An 18,403-nucleotide genomic window follows, 5' to 3' on the forward strand; every position below is an offset into this window, starting at 1 on the left:
TGACTATAGCACTTCAGCCCTGACAACATTGTTGGAAATCTCCCTCCATTCTCTCCAGCGCAAACACTTCCTTTAATGTGACCAGGAGTGAATGCAATATTCTGGCTGGCTCTCACAGTTTTACGTAGTTTCAGCATGACCTCCCTACTTCTGTATTCCCATGGCTGGCCAACATGTCTTAATCCTCTATTCACTCGTCCTGCTAGCTTCAAAGATGTGTAGATTTGTCGTGATTTTAAAACCTGTTGTTTTGCAGAAATCAAATCTTATCAGGCCATTAATTATTTTATTTTTGTACCAGCTTTAACTTTCCCTGTCACGCTGAGTGGTTAACTACCTCAGAAGAACCTTAACCTTTGTTCAGTTACATGTGATGTCTTGTGGTGAGATAGTTAACGCAAAGCTTCTTGAAGGCCAAGGCGCCTCAGACTCCATTGATTTCAGCCCCTGTGTGATGCCCAAAATTTGTTTCCAATTTCCTCCTTAGGAATGGTGAACATTGATGGCTTCATTGTTATTTCTGCCACAAACATAGACAATTTTGTCCATTAGCCTGGAAGCTCCATTCATCATAAGTGTGCCTCAACTTGTCCTCCAGAGCATTCAGGATAGACTGCTGGAATGTTCACCAGTCTAGTTACACATACTGGAGTTCCAATAGCAGAGGGATTATAATATGAAGAAAGGGGTATATTGACCTTTATTTTCCCTTTCAATTTACAGCTTCACTGTGAAGGTTTCTGCAGCTGTGTCGGGCCATGGCATTCCGAACGTAGTAGGTGAGCACTGGACGAGCCCGTGTACTGAAACACAATGACAAAACTGACCCCTTCATGGTATAAGCTACATTTTTAGTTTGAGTCAGGTCAATCTGACGGTTAAATGCCCACCTGCTGGTACCACTGTTTCACTGTGCTCGATCCGCAATTTGCCTCCTGTAGGGTGCCTGGAGTTCAAAGTTACCTCTCGCCACTGCCAGTGTGCTGGAGGCTTTGCTGTGTGGTCATTGTGCAAACTGAAGCCATCTGCTCATGGCAGCCAGGCCTCGGGTAACGCAGGCTCAGGCCCTGTTCACCCACAGCATCCCTGTGGCCTTCTAACAGCTAATGCAGTCAACGACCTTCACCAAATAGTGCTGATCGCAACCACCTCTAAGTATCACAGAATAGCAAAAACAATAAAAATATTTGTAAATAATTTTTAAAAGTTTAAAATCCATTTTTAGAATCAGATGTAAAATAAAGTTATTTTAAAATACTCCTATGTAATTGTGAGATACAAAATATGTTGAAAAAGGAAAAGGCAAAGCAGACAGCACATACAGCATAATGCAATACGTGTGGCAATGCTGGACACACCAGCCTGTGGCTGCCACAAAGCTGATCGTTCTAATCTGGCATCTCAGTCCAGTAGCAGGCTCCATCTCTGAACTTAATGCTGAGTCTGGGGGGTGGGGGCTGGGGATGAAAGGTTGGCATCTGATCTTGAAACATTTTGTACTTCAACACTCAGCACATCACAAGAACTAGCTTCCCCACTCTTTTCTCTGTTTACACTTCTTGCTGCCTCAGTATCACACTCAGAATAATCAAAGACTCGTCCCGGACATTTTCACTTCTTCCCTTTCCCTTCGGGAAGACGATGCAAAAATCTGAAAGCTTGTACCACCAGGCTCAAGGAAAGCAACTATCCCCTGTTATCAAACTCTTAAACTGACCTCTCGTATGATAAGATGACCTCTTGACCTTATCCTCTACCTCATTTTGATCTAATATTTTGTCATCTACCTGCACTGCATTTTTTGTAGCCTTTACACTTTATGCTGCATTGTTATTGTTTTACCTTGTTCTAGCTCAATGCACTGTGTAATGATCTGATCTGTATGAACAGTATGCAAGACAAGGTTTTCACTGTATCTTGGTATATGTGACAATAATAAATCAATACCAATATGAACACTACATTATGCAGGTTTTGAAGTTTGACACACACATTGCAGCAAACCAGCACTACAGTAGTCAAACCCCCTATTCCTATGATTTATAAATACAGCTTGTCTAGACCTTTATCTGAGTTTTTCTACCTACTTGACTTTATATATTGTAGAATGGACCTGAACCTATTTTACTAATGGCTTTTAAAACATTTATCTGAATAATAAAAATGTTACATTCTATGTGTAGCTTGTGAAACTAACTTAATAAACTTTCAATTTTTTTTTCTTTTCCTCAAGTTCTGAATGCTAACCTTCAGCTAGACAAACTGAAGCAAAAAGGAGTTGAGAGAACGCTGTTCTTTAATTATCACCGGCCGCAGCACACTTTCCAGTTAGTCCTCAGTAAAACGGAACAAATCACCCTCCAGGAATTTGTTGTTTATCTTACAGTAAGTACCTACTTAAAAAGTGTTCAGCCCAAAGGTTTCCTGTGGGTTGGGTACCTAGCTGACAAACTACTCAAAGCTTTAAGTTATTTTTTAATATAGTGTCATAGAGTCATAGACCACAGTGGAGAAACAGACCCTTTGGCCCATCTAGTCATGGTGGACTATTATTTCTGCCTAGTCCCATTGACCTACACCAGGACCATAACCCACCCTATTCCTCCCATCCATGCACCTGTACAAATTTCTCTTAAAAGCTGAAATTGAATCTGCATCCACCCACTTCCACTAGCAGCTCTCACCACCTTCTGAGTGAAAATGTTCCCTATCATGTTCCCTTCAACATTTCACCCTTAACCTATGACCTCTAGTTCAATTCTCACCCAACCACAGTAGAAAAAGCCTGGTTATTTTTACCCTCTCTATACCCCTCATAATTATGTATATCAATTCTCCCTTCATTTTCCTACACTCCATGGAATAAAGTCTGAACCTATTCAACCTTTCTCTATGTCGGTATCTCCTGTTGAACTCTGTCTTTTTGTGTATCTTCCCCCCCATCTGTCAGTCTGTGGTTTTGTATTGCCATCTGCTCCCGTCCCCACTCCTGCTCTACTCTGGCCCCTGTATTACTAAGTACTCCGTATCTCATCTGTTTTGCATTATTACCTGTATTGCTGCCACCTGTGTCTCATTGTGCTCCACCTATCATCTGTCTCTCTGTTTATTGCTCAGTGTATTTCAGTCCTGTGTTTTCACCTGTTGGTTGCCAGATTGTGCCAGTGAATTTTCCTGATCCTTTCCAGCATTCATATCTGTACTTTGTCTGAATATCGAATCTGTCTGTTTTCTGATTCTGACTTTTGGATTTCTCTGGATGTTTTGTTCTCTGCCTGAACTTTGATGCCGACTCGGTTTGTACGTTGGGATTTGTTACTCAATTAATATCACTGTGTGCACAGTACTGGGTCTGCGGTTAGATCCCTGCTCCAGCGTCCTGACACTCTATAACTCAGGTCTTCAAGCCCTGGCAACATCCTTGTAAAATTTCTCTGTGCTCTTTCAACCTTATTGATATCTTTCCTGTAGATAGGTGACCAGAACTGCACATGATACTTCAAACTTAGCCTCACCAACATCTTGTACAAATTCAACATAACTTCCCAACTCCTGTACTCAATACTTAGATTTATTAAGGCCAATGTTCCATCTGTCATTTTTTCTAGGTGGCTCAGATCCAAGCTTTTATAGTTTTCCCTGCTGTCCACTATGCCCCCATCTTTTGTCATCTACAAATTTGCTGATCCAGTTTACTACATTATCATCCAGATCATTGATATAGATGACAAACAACAGACCCAGCACCAATCCCTGCGACACACCACTAGTCACAGGCTTTCAGTCAGAGAGGCATCCATCTGATACCACTGTCTGATTTCCCCTGTGAAGCCAATGTCTCATCTGATTTACTACCTCATCCTGAATGCCTAGCGATATATTCTTCTTGACCAACCTTTTGTACAGAACTTGTCAAAGGACTTGACCTTACTGCTGTTTTGCCTCACTTCTATAGATTCTGTGTTCATCTCCTGAGTAAATACAGATGCAAAAAATACATTTATGATCTCTCCCCAACTCAGTCTCCTCCATGCATAGATGACTACTCTGAACTCCAAGGGGACCAATTTTGTCCATTTCATTTGAAGACATTTGCTGCTTGTAGGATTGCAAGGCTTTAATTACTCTGGTATCACATACAGTGGGCTTAATATTATGGACATGCACCCATTTAACAAAAAGTTTCCTGATCATAATCATCTCTACCTGGCTTATCATACTAACTTTGAAAATGTCCAAATTTCCAAGCCCCAGAACACTGTAACCAGAGTGCATGAGTTTAAAGTAGGAAGCAAAAGGTTTAGAAGGGAGTGTGAGGAGGAACATTTTCATCCAGTGGGTGGTTGGAGTTGGAAACACACTGCCTGACAGGGTGGTGAAGGCAAAGCCACGTACAGCATGTAATTTGATGAGGACCTGAATTGCCAATGTTAAGAATGCAGTGGATCAAGTGCTGGTAAATGGAATTAGGATAGGTGGATACTTAGTGGACATGATGGGCTGAATGGTCTCTATTTGTAGTATATAACGCTAAAGGCCTTGTCTGTGACTCCCTCTTCCTAAGTTCTGAGCTCTAACCTTCAGCCATGCAAACAAAAGCAAAAAATAGGGATCAAGAGAAGATTGGCTGTTAGGCACTTTTTGATTAACCTTTGGAAATCAGGAATGCTGAATGGGAGATTTATGCATGTGCAAACCTTCTCAATGCATTTTAATAGATCTTAGACGTCATGAGAACCACTTCTAGTTAATCTGTCCCTGCCCAGCACTGCACATGTATGTCTGCAGCAATGGTCAGTTTACCGTTTTATATCGTGCAATGTGGTAACTAGTATCGGATTTTTTCTCTCTAGCCCTATTTAAAGATTACTGCCTGCTATGTCAAAGGTCATCTGCTGTGGGTAAATACTGAATCAATTGTGGCATGTATTTTAAAGCTTCTGTGGATTAGAAGCCATAGATATTGCAGATATTCCTTGTGTAGCAGTAGAGAAGCAGTCTTCAGCCAGCAGAATTATTCAATAGCCTTCACATGTCCCTGGCCATCCTACCTTTGGTTGGTATCTGGCATACTGAGAGTGGATAAATCTAAAGAAAAATGAGTCTTGAAAACAATTTATTCTTCAAGCTGACAAAAATGTATTTTTCAATCATTTCTGATGAATCAGGACTGAAATAAATGTAATATGCCCAGATTTATCAAGGAAGAAAATTGAATGTTAATGTGTAAGTTTGAGTGGAATTGTGGTGTACAGTAGCTCAAACAAACAATGAAACAATTATTTTAATATGATGAACATATTTTTTACCAGGAATTCACATTCATTGCATTTGTATTGGAAATTAGCTTTTCATTATGCAGGAATGTATTGGTATGAAATAACTTCCTCACTGAAGGCAAGGCTGAAAAGGACATTAGGAATGCTTGTAGGCTATTTGTGAATGTATAATACAGTGACTTGACATCAATAATGATGGATTATAGAAGATCGTCTGTGAGTACGTAAACCACTGTACGAATGTATTCATGTATAAAGGTGATTTGAGATTAAAATAAGAAAGTAATTTGAGGGGATTGCAGTGATGTGACAATGATTAAACTTCAGGTTACTTTCCAAGTTCGAGATGAAGTTTATTGTCATTCACCCCTGCACATGTACACAGCCGAACACATTGTTCCTCTGGGTCCAAGGTGCAAAACACAGTGCATACACGGTGCATGTAGTCACACACAGATGGTGCATGTAGTTGCACATGGACAGTACATATAGTCACACATGGTACATATAGTTACAATCCAGCACATACAGCCACAAAATAATAGCACAAGACCCTAAGTGGCATGGCCTGAAGAGTAAAAGGCTGACATAAAGTGCGAGGTGCATGACTACGTAAGGCAGTATAATGTTACTGGCCCTATTATAATAAAATAATCAGTCATAAATAGGTGAAATAGCAGAAGTAGAAAATGAAAAGTGAAAGAAGGATGAGAATATTTCTGTGGGGGGGTGTGTGGGGGTGACAGGGCATTCTTACATGGTGTACCTGTGTTCTGGGTGGCAGCAGGGTGTTAGAAGGCTAACAGTCTGGAGGAAGAAGCTGTTAACCAGCCTGACTGTTCTGGTTCTTCAGCTGCGATACCTTCTGCCTGATGGTAGGAGGTCAAAGAGATTGTGGGAAGGATAGTAGAGGTGTTTGACAATGGCCTTATATTTATTATAAGAGTGATGTTTGGGTTGTCTGTAATGGTATCATTATGTGGGGGGCTGGGAGTGAAACTGGAGTGGGAATGCTGTCCTGCCAACGCTATATAATGTTTGAAAGACCATGATCAATGATTCAACTTTTAATAAAAAAAAATCCTCTCTTGCATTATTTTCCATTATTTCAGCACATGGAATATTCTGTTTGAAGAATTTGTCTAGGATTGTGAAAAAATTAATTCAGTCAGTTCTTAACTATTTCCTTTTTTAAGGCAAACAAACTATGAGCCTTTCTGTCATTTATTTCATGACGGAGTTATGGAGGAAGTTCCTTTGCCAGAATGTAAAGTGATGATTTTTTCAGATATCAGTCCCAGCCAAGGCTTCATTATGAATTGCCCGTATCATCCATTGGAACCAGTGGTAAAGGGATGTGGCAAACCCTTGGAGGCTATTCTTCCTCTGGAGCAGCAGGCTCAATGGTGTTAGTCATACACAATAATGCTTAATTAACCATGGCATTGCATTCTTTTTTGCTGCTTCCTTAGTTGGCACTGCATGAAAGCCCATGTGCGGGTCACAACAGAGTTGCACAACATGCAACTACTCAAAAAGAATTACTGAATATTTTAAAAGTTTCTATGATATAGTACCGATTAATAGTCAGTTCTCTATGTATTTCAATGTGCAGTTGAAATAAGGTGGGAAGGTAGTCTTTGAAGAAATACTAGATTCTGCAATGGTTCCAGAGAACTGGAAAATTGCAAATGTCACTCCTCCCTTTAAGAAAGGAGAAAGACTAAAGACAGGAAATTATGGGCCAGTTAGCCTGACTTCAGTGGCTGGTAAGATGTTGGAGTCCAATATTAAGGATGGGGTTTCAATTAGAGGGTGGGGAATCTGGAATTCATTGCCACAGATGGATGTGGAGGCTAAATCTTTGGGTATATTTAAAGTAGAGGCTCTTGATTTGTAAGGGCATCAAAGGTTACAAGGAGAAGGCAGGAGAATGAGGAAAAATAAAGCATTCGTGATTGACTAATGGAGCAAATCCGATGGGTGGAATGCTTAATTCTACTCCTATGTCTTATGGTTCTAAATATATTTTAATGCCAATATTACATATTGATGTTTAGAAACAAGAAAACTGTATTTGTCACCAACTTGGTGATATCTGTGTTAATTTAAGTGTTTCTATTGATTTCTTTCAGGATGAAAAAGACTTTCGGGATAAATTAACACCAATTACTGTGAGTTTAAATTACAGTTTGGATGAATCTCGTCGTTCAAATGATCTTAAACCAATAATTAACTACTACAGTGAAACATTCCTTCAGAAACAGGTGAGAGCAAACATTTATTGTTTAGTTTAATCTATTTTAAGATATATTGTTGGCCACGTGTAAAGCTGTGTGTTAATCTTTTTTTGTCTGTTTTTATAATTGAGATAGGTTTTAAAATATAGAGGCAAATTTGAAAATATCATTGGCGAGGAATTGTGAAGACCTTATTATAAAAAGGTGTTTTATCCTGGGGAGGAGAATGAAAATGAAAACTAAATGTTAACAGCAATGCATAAGCAGATGAGCTTAGTGCGTGGATCAGTACTTGGGGCTATGATGTTGTGACCATTACAGAGACTTCGATGCCTCAGGGGCAGGAATGGTTACTTCGAGTGCCAGGCTTTAGATGTTTCAGAAAGGGCAGGGAGGAAGGCAAAAGAGGTGGGGGCGTGGCACTGCTGATCAGAGATATTGTCCTGGCTGCAGAAAAGGAGGAAGTCGTGGAGGGATTGTTTACGGAGTCTCAGTGGGTGGAAGTTACAAACAGAAAGGGGTCAATAACTCTACTGAGTGTTTTTTATAGACCACCCAATAGTAACAGGGATATCAAGGAACAGGTAGGGAGACAGATTCTGGAAAGGTGTAATAATAACAGGGTTGTCGTGGTGGGAGATTTTAGTTTCCCAAATATTGATTGGCATCTCCCTAGAGCAAAGGGTTTAGATGGGGTGGATTTTGTTAGGTGTGTTGAGGAAGGTTTCCTGACACAACATGTAGATAAGACTACAAGAGGAGAGGCTGTACTTGATTTGGTATTGGGAAATTAACCTGGTCAGGTGTCAGGTGTCAGTGAGAGATCATTTTGGAGATAGTGATCACAATTCTATCTCCTTTACCATAGCATTGGAGAGGAATAGGAACAGATGAGTTAGGAGAGCATTTAATTGGAGGACAGGGAAATATGAAGCTATCAGGCAGGAACTTGGAAGCATAAATTGGGAACAGATGTTCTCAGGGAAATGTATGGCAGAAATGTGGCAAATGTTCAGGGGATATTTGTGTGGGGTTCTGCAAAGGTACATTCCAATGAGACAGGGGAAGGATGGTTGGGTACAGGAACTGTGGTGTACAAAGGCTGTTGTAAATCTAGTCAAGAAGAAAAGAAAAACTTATGAAAGGTTTAAAATAACTAGGTAACGCTAGAGATCTAGAAGATTATAAAGCCAGCAGGAAGGAGCTTAAGAATGAAATTAGGAGAGCCAGAAGGGGCCATGAGAAGGCCTTGGCGAGTAGGATTAGAGAAAACCCCAAGGCATTCTACAAGTATGTGAAGACAGTGGAAAAGTGTGTATGGAACCGGAGGAGATAGCTGAGGTACTTAATGAATACTTTACTTCAGTATTCACTATGGAAAAGGATCTTGGCAATTGTAGGGATGCCTTACAGCGGATTGAAAAGCTTGAGCATATAGACATTAAGAAAGAGGATTGCTGGATCTTTTGGAAAGCATCAAGTTGGATAAGTCTCCAGGACTGGACGGGATGTACCCCAGGCTACTGTGAGAGGCAAGGGAGGAGTTTGCTGAGCTTCTGACAATGATCTTTGCATCATCAATTGTGTCGGGGGTGGTTCTGGAGGATTGGAGGGTTACTGATGTTGTTCCCTTATTCAAGAAAGAGAGTAGAGATAGTCCAGGAAATTACAAACCAGTGAGTCTTGCTTCATTAAATTGAGGATAGAGGGGAAGCCTTTTAGGACCGAGATTAGGAAAAACTTCTTCACACAGAGAGTGGTGAATCTGTGGAATTCTCTGCCACGGCAAACTGTTGAGGCCAGTTCATTGGCTATGTTTAAGAGGGAGTTAGATATGGCCCTTGTGGCTACAGGGGTCAGGGGGTGTGGAGGGAAGGCTGGGTTCTGAGTTGGATGATCAGCCATGATCATAATAAATGGCGGTGCAGGCTCGAAGGGCCGAATGGCCTACTCCTGCACCTATTTTCTATGTTTCTATGATAAGTCGGTGGAAAAGATCCTGAGAGGCAGGATTTATGAACATTTGGAGAGGCATAATATGGTTAGGAATATTCAGCATGGCTTTGTCAAAGGCATGTCGTGCCTTATGAGCCTGATTGAATTTTTTGAGGATGTGACTAAACACTTTGATGAAGGTAGAGCCGTAGATGTAGTGTATATGGATTTCAGCAAGGCATTTGATGAGGTATCCCATGCAAGGCTTATTGAGAAAGTAAGAAGGCATAGGATCCAAGAGGACCTTACTTTGTGGATGCAGAATTGGCTTGCCCACAGAAGGCAAATAGTAGTCGGGTCATACTCTGCATGGAGGTCGATGACCAGTGGTGTGCCTCAGGGATCTGTTCTGGGACCCTTACTCTTCGTGATTTTTATAAGTGACCTGGATGAGGAAGTGGAAGGATAGGATAGTAAATTTGCTGATGATACAAATGTTGGGGGTGTTGTGGATAGTGTGGAGGGCTGTCGGAGGTTACAGCGGGACATCGATAGGATGCAAAACTGGGCTGAGAAGTGGCAGATGGATTTCAACCCAGATAAGTGTGAGGTGGTTCATTTTGGTAAGTCAAATATGATGGCAGAATATAGTATTAATGGTAAGACTCTTGACAGTGTGGAGGATCAGAGGAATCTTGGGGTCCGAGTCCATAGGACACTCAAAGCAGCTGTGCAGGTTGACTCTGTCGTTAAGAAGGCATACGGTGTGTTGGCCTTCATCAACCATGAGATTGAGTTTAAGAGCCAAGAGGTAATGTTACAGCAATATAGGACCCTGATCAGACCCCACTTGGAGTACTGTGCTCCCCTCTGGTCACCTCACTGCAGGAAGGATGTGGAAACTATAGAAAGGGTGCAGAAGAGATTTGCAAGGATGTTTCCTGGATTTGGGAGCATGCCTTACTTGGCCTTTTCTCCTTGGAGTGACAGGGGATGAGAGGTGACCTGAAAAAGAGGTGTATAAGATGATGAAAGACATTGATCGTGTGGATAGTCAGAAGCTTTTTCCCAGGGCTGAAATGGCTATCACGAGAAGGCACAGTTTTAAGGTGCTTGGAAGTAAGGACAGAGTAGATGTCAGTGGTAAGTTTTTTACACAGAGTGGTGAGTCTGTGGAATGGGCTGCCGGCGATGGTGGTGGAGGCGGATACAATAGGGTCATTTAAGAGTCTCCTGGACAGGTACATGGAGCTTAGTAAAATAGAGGGCTATGAGTAACCCTGGGTAATTTCTAATGTAAGTCCATGTTCGGCACAGCATTGTTGGCTGAAGGGCCTGTATTGTGTTGTAGTGTTTCTATGTTTCTATAAGTTATTTAAGGAGAATTAATATTTACAGTTATAAGCACATATCAATTAATAATGTATTTGAATTGAGAAAAATGTGGTCATATTTCTACTGGCAATCTTTTTTAAAAAAAAAGTAGGTAATTGCATTTAACAGTTGCAAATGCAGCTAGGATTTTATTGTATTCATCCAGTAATCATCTAGTTAGTATTTTGCCAGTAGAGTTATGTACCTTTCGCAAAGTCTTTAAAAATTGGTTGATTAATTAATGTTCATTAGTACTAATCCATCGTATTTGACTACATTCCAACTTGATGGGAATTCAGGCTTGAACACGTAAACTCACTGTATCATTGTCAGTGAAATAGGGTGTTCATAGATTTTGTCTGTAGATAATTTCCAAGAGACAGAGGCCCCTGTACTTTCACTTCCTGGAATTCATGATTTGTAGCTCCACAGAGACTTGTGAATACCACCTATGTACTAATTCTTATACTGTGCTTCCAAGTAAATGCTAACTGCAGTTCTGCAGTTGGGAAATGTTTCCACAAATACGCCTTATGTGAAGTTTGCAATTGCAGTGAATCCCTTGGTATTGTTAGCAATAGAACAATAATCAGCTACATTTTGCATTCAATTAAGGGAGAATCTAAGTAATAATTGTGAACAACTTATCTAAATCAGCCTTTCTCAACCTTTTTGTCCTGGAGGAGCCCTGGAAATAATTTTCAGGTCTCAGGGAACCCCTGCATAAAAGTTATTCTATCTACAGCTCACAGTGCATTAGCATGATCAATAAGTTGTGGATATAATAATCCAAAAATAATTGTTAATGCTCTTTTGAGTAAAGAATGATTTTTTTAGCTAAACTTTCTTATAAAAAAAACAGGTAGTTAAGCTTTTGTTATTGCTGATTTGGTCTTGGTTGCTCATTGTACATTGCAGGCAAGATGGCAGATATGGCAGTGGAATGCTCCTCCTGCAGGATGTAGGAATTCATGGAGCCTGATGGTCTCCCTGATGACTACACCTGCGGAAAGTGCAGCCAACTCCAGCTCATGAAAGACCACATTAAGGATAATGTGGGAGTCAGTGCAATTGATAGATACGACTTTTGAGCAGGTGGCTACACCCAGAGTGCAGAACTGAGGGGGTAGATGGGTAAACAGCAAGAGAGGTAAAGGGAGAAAGCAGCCCGAGCAGGGTCCATTCCCCTCAGCAACAGGTATACCCATTTGGATACTGCTGAGGGGGATGTCCTAACTGGGCAAGGCAGCTGCAACCAGACCAAAAGCACTGTGTTTGGCTCTGAGCCTCAGAAGGGTAGGGTGAAATCAGGCTGAGTAATGGTCATAGTGGACTCGATAGTTAGGGGGACAGGTAGGAGGTTCTGCGGCAGCAAAAGAGACATCAGGATAGTGTGCTGCCTCCCAGGTGCTGGGGTCCAGGATACCTCTGAGCAGTTGCAGAATATTCTTGAAGGGGAGGGTGAGCAGCCAGAGGTCGTGGTACAAGTCGGTACCAATGACATAGGCAGAAGAGGGTTAGAAGTCCTGCACAGTAAGTTTAGGGAGCTGGGAAGGTGGCTGAAGAACAGGAGTGTAGATCAATATGTGGAACTATGATGTTGTGACCATTACAGAGACTTGGATGACTCAGGGCAGGAATGGCTGCTGAGTGTGCCTGGTAACCTCCGGATTACTCCTGGTGCCACGAGCTAGGGAAGGTCAGAACGAGAAGATAGCACTGAGGAGATGGTGCAGAGGGCAGGGTTTCAGGTTCTTGGATCATTGGAACCTTTTCTGGGGAAGGGGTGACCTGTACAAGTGGGACAGGTTGCATCTGAACTGGAGGGGAACCAATATTCTGGCGGAGAGGTTTGCTAATGCTATTGGGGAGGTTTTAAACTAGGTTATGTAGAGGGGTGGGAACTGAAGTGAAGAGGAAGAGGTGGCACACAAGTAGTGACAGCTTGCAGGGAGTTTGTGAGGAAGGATAGGCAGATGATAGTGCAAGGATGCTCTCAGCCAGATGGTTTGAGATGTGTTTATTTTAACGCAAGGAGTATCATAAACAAGGCGGATGAATTTAGAGTGTGGATCAATATGTGGAACTATGATGTTGTGGCCATTACAGAAACTTGGATGTTTCAGGGCAGGAATGGCTGCTGAGTGTGTTGGGCTTTAGATATTTCAAAAAGGACAGGGAGGGAAGCAAAAGAGGTGGGTGCATGGCATTGCTTATCAGGGATAAGATCCTGGCTGCAGAAAATGAGGAAGTCATAGAGGGATTGTCTACGGAGTCATTGTGGATGGAAGTCATAAACAGGAGAAGGGCAATAACTCTACTGTATTTTCATAGACCTCCAATAGTAAAAGACATCAAGGAGCAGCTAGGGAGGCAGATTCTGGAATGGTGCAATAATAATAGGGTTGTTGTGATGAGTGATTTTAACGTTCCTAATATTGACTGGCATCTCCTTAGAGCAAGGGGTTAGGATGGGGTGGAGTTTGTTAGGTGTGTTCAGGAAAGTTTCCTGATGCAATATGTAGATAAGCCAACTAGAGGAGAGGTTGTACTTGATCTGGTATTGGGAAATGAATCTGGTCAAGTATCAGATCTTTCAGTGGGAGAGTATTTTGGAGGTAGTAATCACAAATCTATTTCCTTTACCGTAACACTGAAGAGAGATGGGAGCAGACAATTTGGGAAAGCACTTAATTGGGGTAGGGGGAAATATGATGCTATCAGGCAGAAACCTGGAACCATAAATTGGGAACAGATGTTCTCAGAGAAATGCAGGGCAGAAATGTGGTAAATGTTCAGAGAACATTTGCATAGTGTTCTGCATAGGCATGTTTCATTCAGGCAGGGAAAGGATAATAGGGTGAAAGAACCATAGTGTACAAAAGATGTCGAAAATCTAGTTAAGAAGAAAAGAAAAGCACATGAAAGGTTCAAGAAACTAGGTACTGTTAGAGCTCTAGAAAATTACAAGGTTGCCAGGAAGGAGATTAAGAATTCAATTAGGAGAGCTAGAAGGAGGCGTGAGAAGGCCTTGGTGAGCAAAATTAAGGAAAACCCCAAGGCTTTCTACAATTATGTGTGGAGCAAGAGGATAAGCCATGTGAGAATAGGACCAATCAGGTGTGAAATGTATCAGAGGAGCTAGCAAATGTACTTAATGAGCACTTCGCTTCAGTATTCCCCAGGGGAAAGGACCTTAGCAATTCTGGGGATGACTTACAGCAGAGTGAAATGCTTGAGTGTATAGATATTAAGAAAGAGGATATGCTGGAGCTTTTGACATGCATTAAGTTAGATAAGTCACCGGGTCTGGATGAGATATACCCTAGGCTCCTGTGGGAAATGAGGGAAGAGATTGCTGAGCCTCTGGCGATGATCTTTGCACCATCAATATGGATGGGAGAAGTTCCAGAGGATGGGAACAATGTTGTTCCCTTGTTCAAGAAAGTGAGTAGAGATAAACCAGAAAATGATAGACCAGTGAGTCTTACTTTAGTGGTGGGCAAGTTGTTGGAGAAGATCTTGAGAGGCAGGGTTTGTGATCATTTGGAGAGACATAATCTGATTAAGGATAGTCAGCATGGCTTTGTCAAGGGCAGTTTATGCCTTACAAGCCTAGTTGAATTCTTTGAGGATTGAACAAAACAAGTTGAAGGTAGAACAGTGGATATAGTGTATAAGGATTTCACTAATGCATTTGATAAGGTTCCCCATGCAAGGCTCATACAGGAAGTAAGGAGGCATGCGAACCAAGAAGACCTTGTTTTGTGGATCTGGAATTCACTTGCCTACAGAAGGCAAAGGGTAGTTGTAGATGGTTCGTATTCTGCATGGAGGTCAGTACTGGAGGTGTTCTGCAGGGACCTGTGAGAGTGTGCCTTATGAGAATAGGTTGAGTGAACTTGGCCTTTTCCCCCTGGAGTGACAGAGGATAAGAGGTCACTTGATACAGGTGTATAAGATTATGAGAGGCATTGATCATGTGGATAGCCAGAGGATTTTTCCCAGGGCTGAATGGCTAATGTGAGGGAGCACAGTTTTAAGGTGCTTGGAAGTTGGCACAAAGGGGATGTCAGGGGTAAGTTTTTCACACAAAGTGTGGTGGGTGCCTGGAATGCACTGCTGGTGATGGTGGCAGAGGTGGATACAATAGGGTCTTTTAAGAGACTGTTAGATAAGTACACAGAGCTTAGAAAAATAGAGAGTTATGTGGGAGGGAAATTTTAGGCAGTTTCTAGAGTAGGTTAACAACAGGAATTCTGCAGATGCTGGAAATTCAAGCAACTCACATGGAGTAGGTTACATGGTTTCACAACATTGTGGGCCGAAGGGCCTGTAATATGCTGTAGATTTCTATGTTCCGTGTTCTGAGCTTACCTTTCTTGAAATTAATCTCTTTCTTTCCCGTTCATAAACTTTAAAAACTCAAAAGGCAAACATAATAAATTTCTGTTAAAGAACTGGCTTAAGCCAAAATGGGATTAAATTTTTCTAAAAGTAGGTTGGGTAGGTTTAATTTAGCTAATGGTTGTAACTTGATTTTATTTAATTCTATTTACAACATGAAAATTTATTTACAATGTTGAAGCAGTGTGTTGTGACAACATCAGGATTTTCTTTTTTTAACAAGAGAAACAAAACCTCTCATGAAACCAACCATTGATGGGGTACCATCAGTACAGATGCCAACACGGTTCCTCCAAGACAGGCCTTTTGTTTCCAGATATGAAGACCAAACATTAAATATATCTTGGCCTTTGCTTGTTTCAGGCAGCTCTTTGCAACAGAAAAAGTATTTTTTAAATTTAACCATCATTTACAAATCTTACAAATGCTACAACATGACTTTTATTGGTGAAATCTGTTGACTCATGATATCATCCTGTTTGAGAATGAAACCTTATCAATTTGTCATCCTACATCTTGTCCTAACAGTTTACCCACTATAATTTTACATGCTGGCATCATTAGGTGCTCACCAACTGTGTGACTTTTCCTTTTCTGGGTAATAAGCTCTGCTACTAAATAACCTGCTTTTTACTGACTGTGACATTAGCAAAAGCTGGAGCCGTTGCCATATTTGTAAGTTGTTTGCCACAGACTAGGCACAATGGAATAGGACAACTTGGATCACCACTCTGTGTAAAACCCATTGATAAGCAGCTTTCATTGTAAAGACAGGCCGTATAAAAAGAATGGCATAACAAATAACTAAACAAGAAAACCACTAAAAAAACTCCACAAAACCTTCACAATACAATTCACCTAACCTACACAATCCACTTTTTACAACGTTTACTATATCAGCAAAGTGACAGGCTAGCAGCTGAAAATTCCTTTTTTAGAATGAAAATTTCCGTCCAATTTTCTACTACACTGGTAGAGTTTGTTCACTCGCATAAGTCAGTCAGCAGTGTGTAAGGGGAAGTTGGGGGAGGAATTTTGGGAGGGAGAGGCTGACGTCACAGCCCAAGTTAGGCAAGTCCATTCAATGCTGGGAAAACTCAGTTCCCACTCCTCATCAGCCTACCGTCCTCCCCTCCATGCAATACAGTACTCACCAATTATCAATGGCATCCCTTATTTCACATCAAAAACTGAGAATAGTCTTCTTCAGTTGTCCATCAAAATCCGATGACGACGTCTACTCCTATAACGGTGAGACCTTTGATGACTGTACGGTCCTATCTTGGACCCACAAACTGTATTGCAGGTGAGACATGTATATGTGGTAGTGGTGGCAACCATGGCTGCATTTCTCCTGGCTCTCTTCTGCTGTCTTCTGGTTGTTCTTTTCATCTCCAGAATATAAACCCCATCCCTACACAGCTGTCGCCAAGCGGTACGGTCAGCAGCAACATCCTCCAGGTCCTCGGGTCTGATCTTGCACTTCCTTAAAGCATTCTTCATCTGATCCTTATAGCGCTTCTTTGGCCCTCCAGCTAAGTGTCGACCATGATGTAGCTGGCCGTATAACACACTGTGGGGTAGCCGACATGGGGGCATCTGTATCACGTGCCCCAGCCACTGCAGCTGATGCTGGGTGATCATGGCCTCAATGCTCCTGCAGTTGGTCTTTACAAGTATTTCAGTGTGAGGCACCCGCTCACGCCAGGTAATTCCCAGGATGTGCTGGAGGGAGCTTATGTGAAAGTGCTCCAAGGACTTGATGTGATGGCTGTAGGTCACCCAAGCTTCACAGTTATAAAGGAGGGTGGTGACACGGACTGCTTGGTATACGGTGACCTTTATGGAGGGACGAAGGCTCCTGTTCTGAAAGACTCTATGCCAAAGTCTCCCAAAGGCAGCTGATGCCTGATAAATGTGGCTCTGGATGTTGTTGTCAGTGCCGCTATCCTCTGAGAGAATGCTCCCCAGATATTTGAACGATGGCACTACTGACAGCTTTTCATCACCAGCAGTGAAGGCAGGTAGAGTGGGTGGGACACTGGTACTCCATTGTCAAATGACTTCTGTATTGGTGGTATTGACAGTCAGCCCCATCCTGCTGTACGCTCTCACCGCCACAGCAAGGACAGTCTGAAAATCCTCCGGAGTATGGGCCACAAGAGCACAGTCGTCTGCATACTGCAGCTCCAGGACTCGGTCTCTACGGACTTTGGTGGTTGCGTGGAGCCTCCTGATGTCAAAGAGGTTGTCATCTAATCTGACGTCCACTGCCACACCGCTGCTGTCTTCAATCTCATTGTGGAGAAGCTTGATGACACACAGGAGGAAGATGTTAAAGAGTACTGGTGCTAGCACACACCCCTGCCTCACCCCTGTGCGTACAAGGAAGGGCTCGGACTCTTGTCCTCCTATGGTCACCCGAGCAGTCATCCCATCATGGAACTGGCGGAGGATGTTAACAAATTTATTGGGACAACCAAATCTGAGGAGGACATCCCGTAAGAGCTCTCTTTGCACAGTGTCGAATGCTTTGGAAAGGTCGACAAAAGCCATAAACAGGTCCTGATGTTGCACCCAGCACTTTTTCTGAAGCTGTTGGGCTGTGAAGATCATGTCGATCGTGCTCCTGTTCTTCCTAAATCCACACTGCGATTCAGGCAGCATTGATCGGTGATGTTACAGATGAGTCTCTGAACAATCACCTTAGTCAGGACCTTTCCAGCAACAGAAAGGAGTGATATACCCCGACTATTGCTGCAGATGACCTTGTCACCCTTGTTCTTATAAATGACAATGATGTTTGCATTTCTCCATTGCTGTGGGATGTTCTCATCAGTCCAGGCCTTGGTGATGTACTGGTAGAGGGTGCGCATACACATGTACCCTCCATTCTTCAGCATCTCAGCAGGGATATTGTCAGTGCCAGGGGACTTGTTGTTCTTAAGGGAATGGACAGCTGATAGAACCTCCTGGAGGGTTGTTGGTAGGCTGAGGTCGTGGATAGGAGGAAGTTCAGGCAGTTTGTAAAGGATGGTGGGGTCAGTGTCAGAGTCCTGATCAAGCAGGGTGTTAAAATGCTCAGCCCACCTCAGCAGAATGGTATTATGATTCTTCAGAAGTGTTAGACCATCTGCTGTTTTCAGGGGAGTAACACATCGATTTATT

General features: G+C 42.2%; 1 protein-coding gene across 2 annotated transcripts in view; it reads left to right on the forward strand.

Moving 5' to 3' along the window:
• itga8 (integrin, alpha 8) overlaps positions 1-18,403 on the forward strand; it is a 277,443-nt gene that overhangs the window by 145,330 nt on the left and 113,710 nt on the right. For both annotated transcript variants that reach the window (XM_063044126.1, XM_063044127.1), the window contains 3 exons: positions 724-779; positions 2,234-2,385; positions 7,415-7,546. In XM_063044126.1, the coding sequence (XP_062900196.1) occupies positions 724-779; positions 2,234-2,385; positions 7,415-7,546 (340 nt within the window). The remainder of the gene's footprint in view (positions 1-723; positions 780-2,233; positions 2,386-7,414; positions 7,547-18,403) is intronic.

Source organism: Mobula hypostoma, chromosome 3 (assembly GCF_963921235.1).
Source record: "Mobula hypostoma chromosome 3, sMobHyp1.1, whole genome shotgun sequence".
Taxonomy (NCBI): Eukaryota; Metazoa; Chordata; class Chondrichthyes; order Myliobatiformes; family Myliobatidae; genus Mobula; species Mobula hypostoma.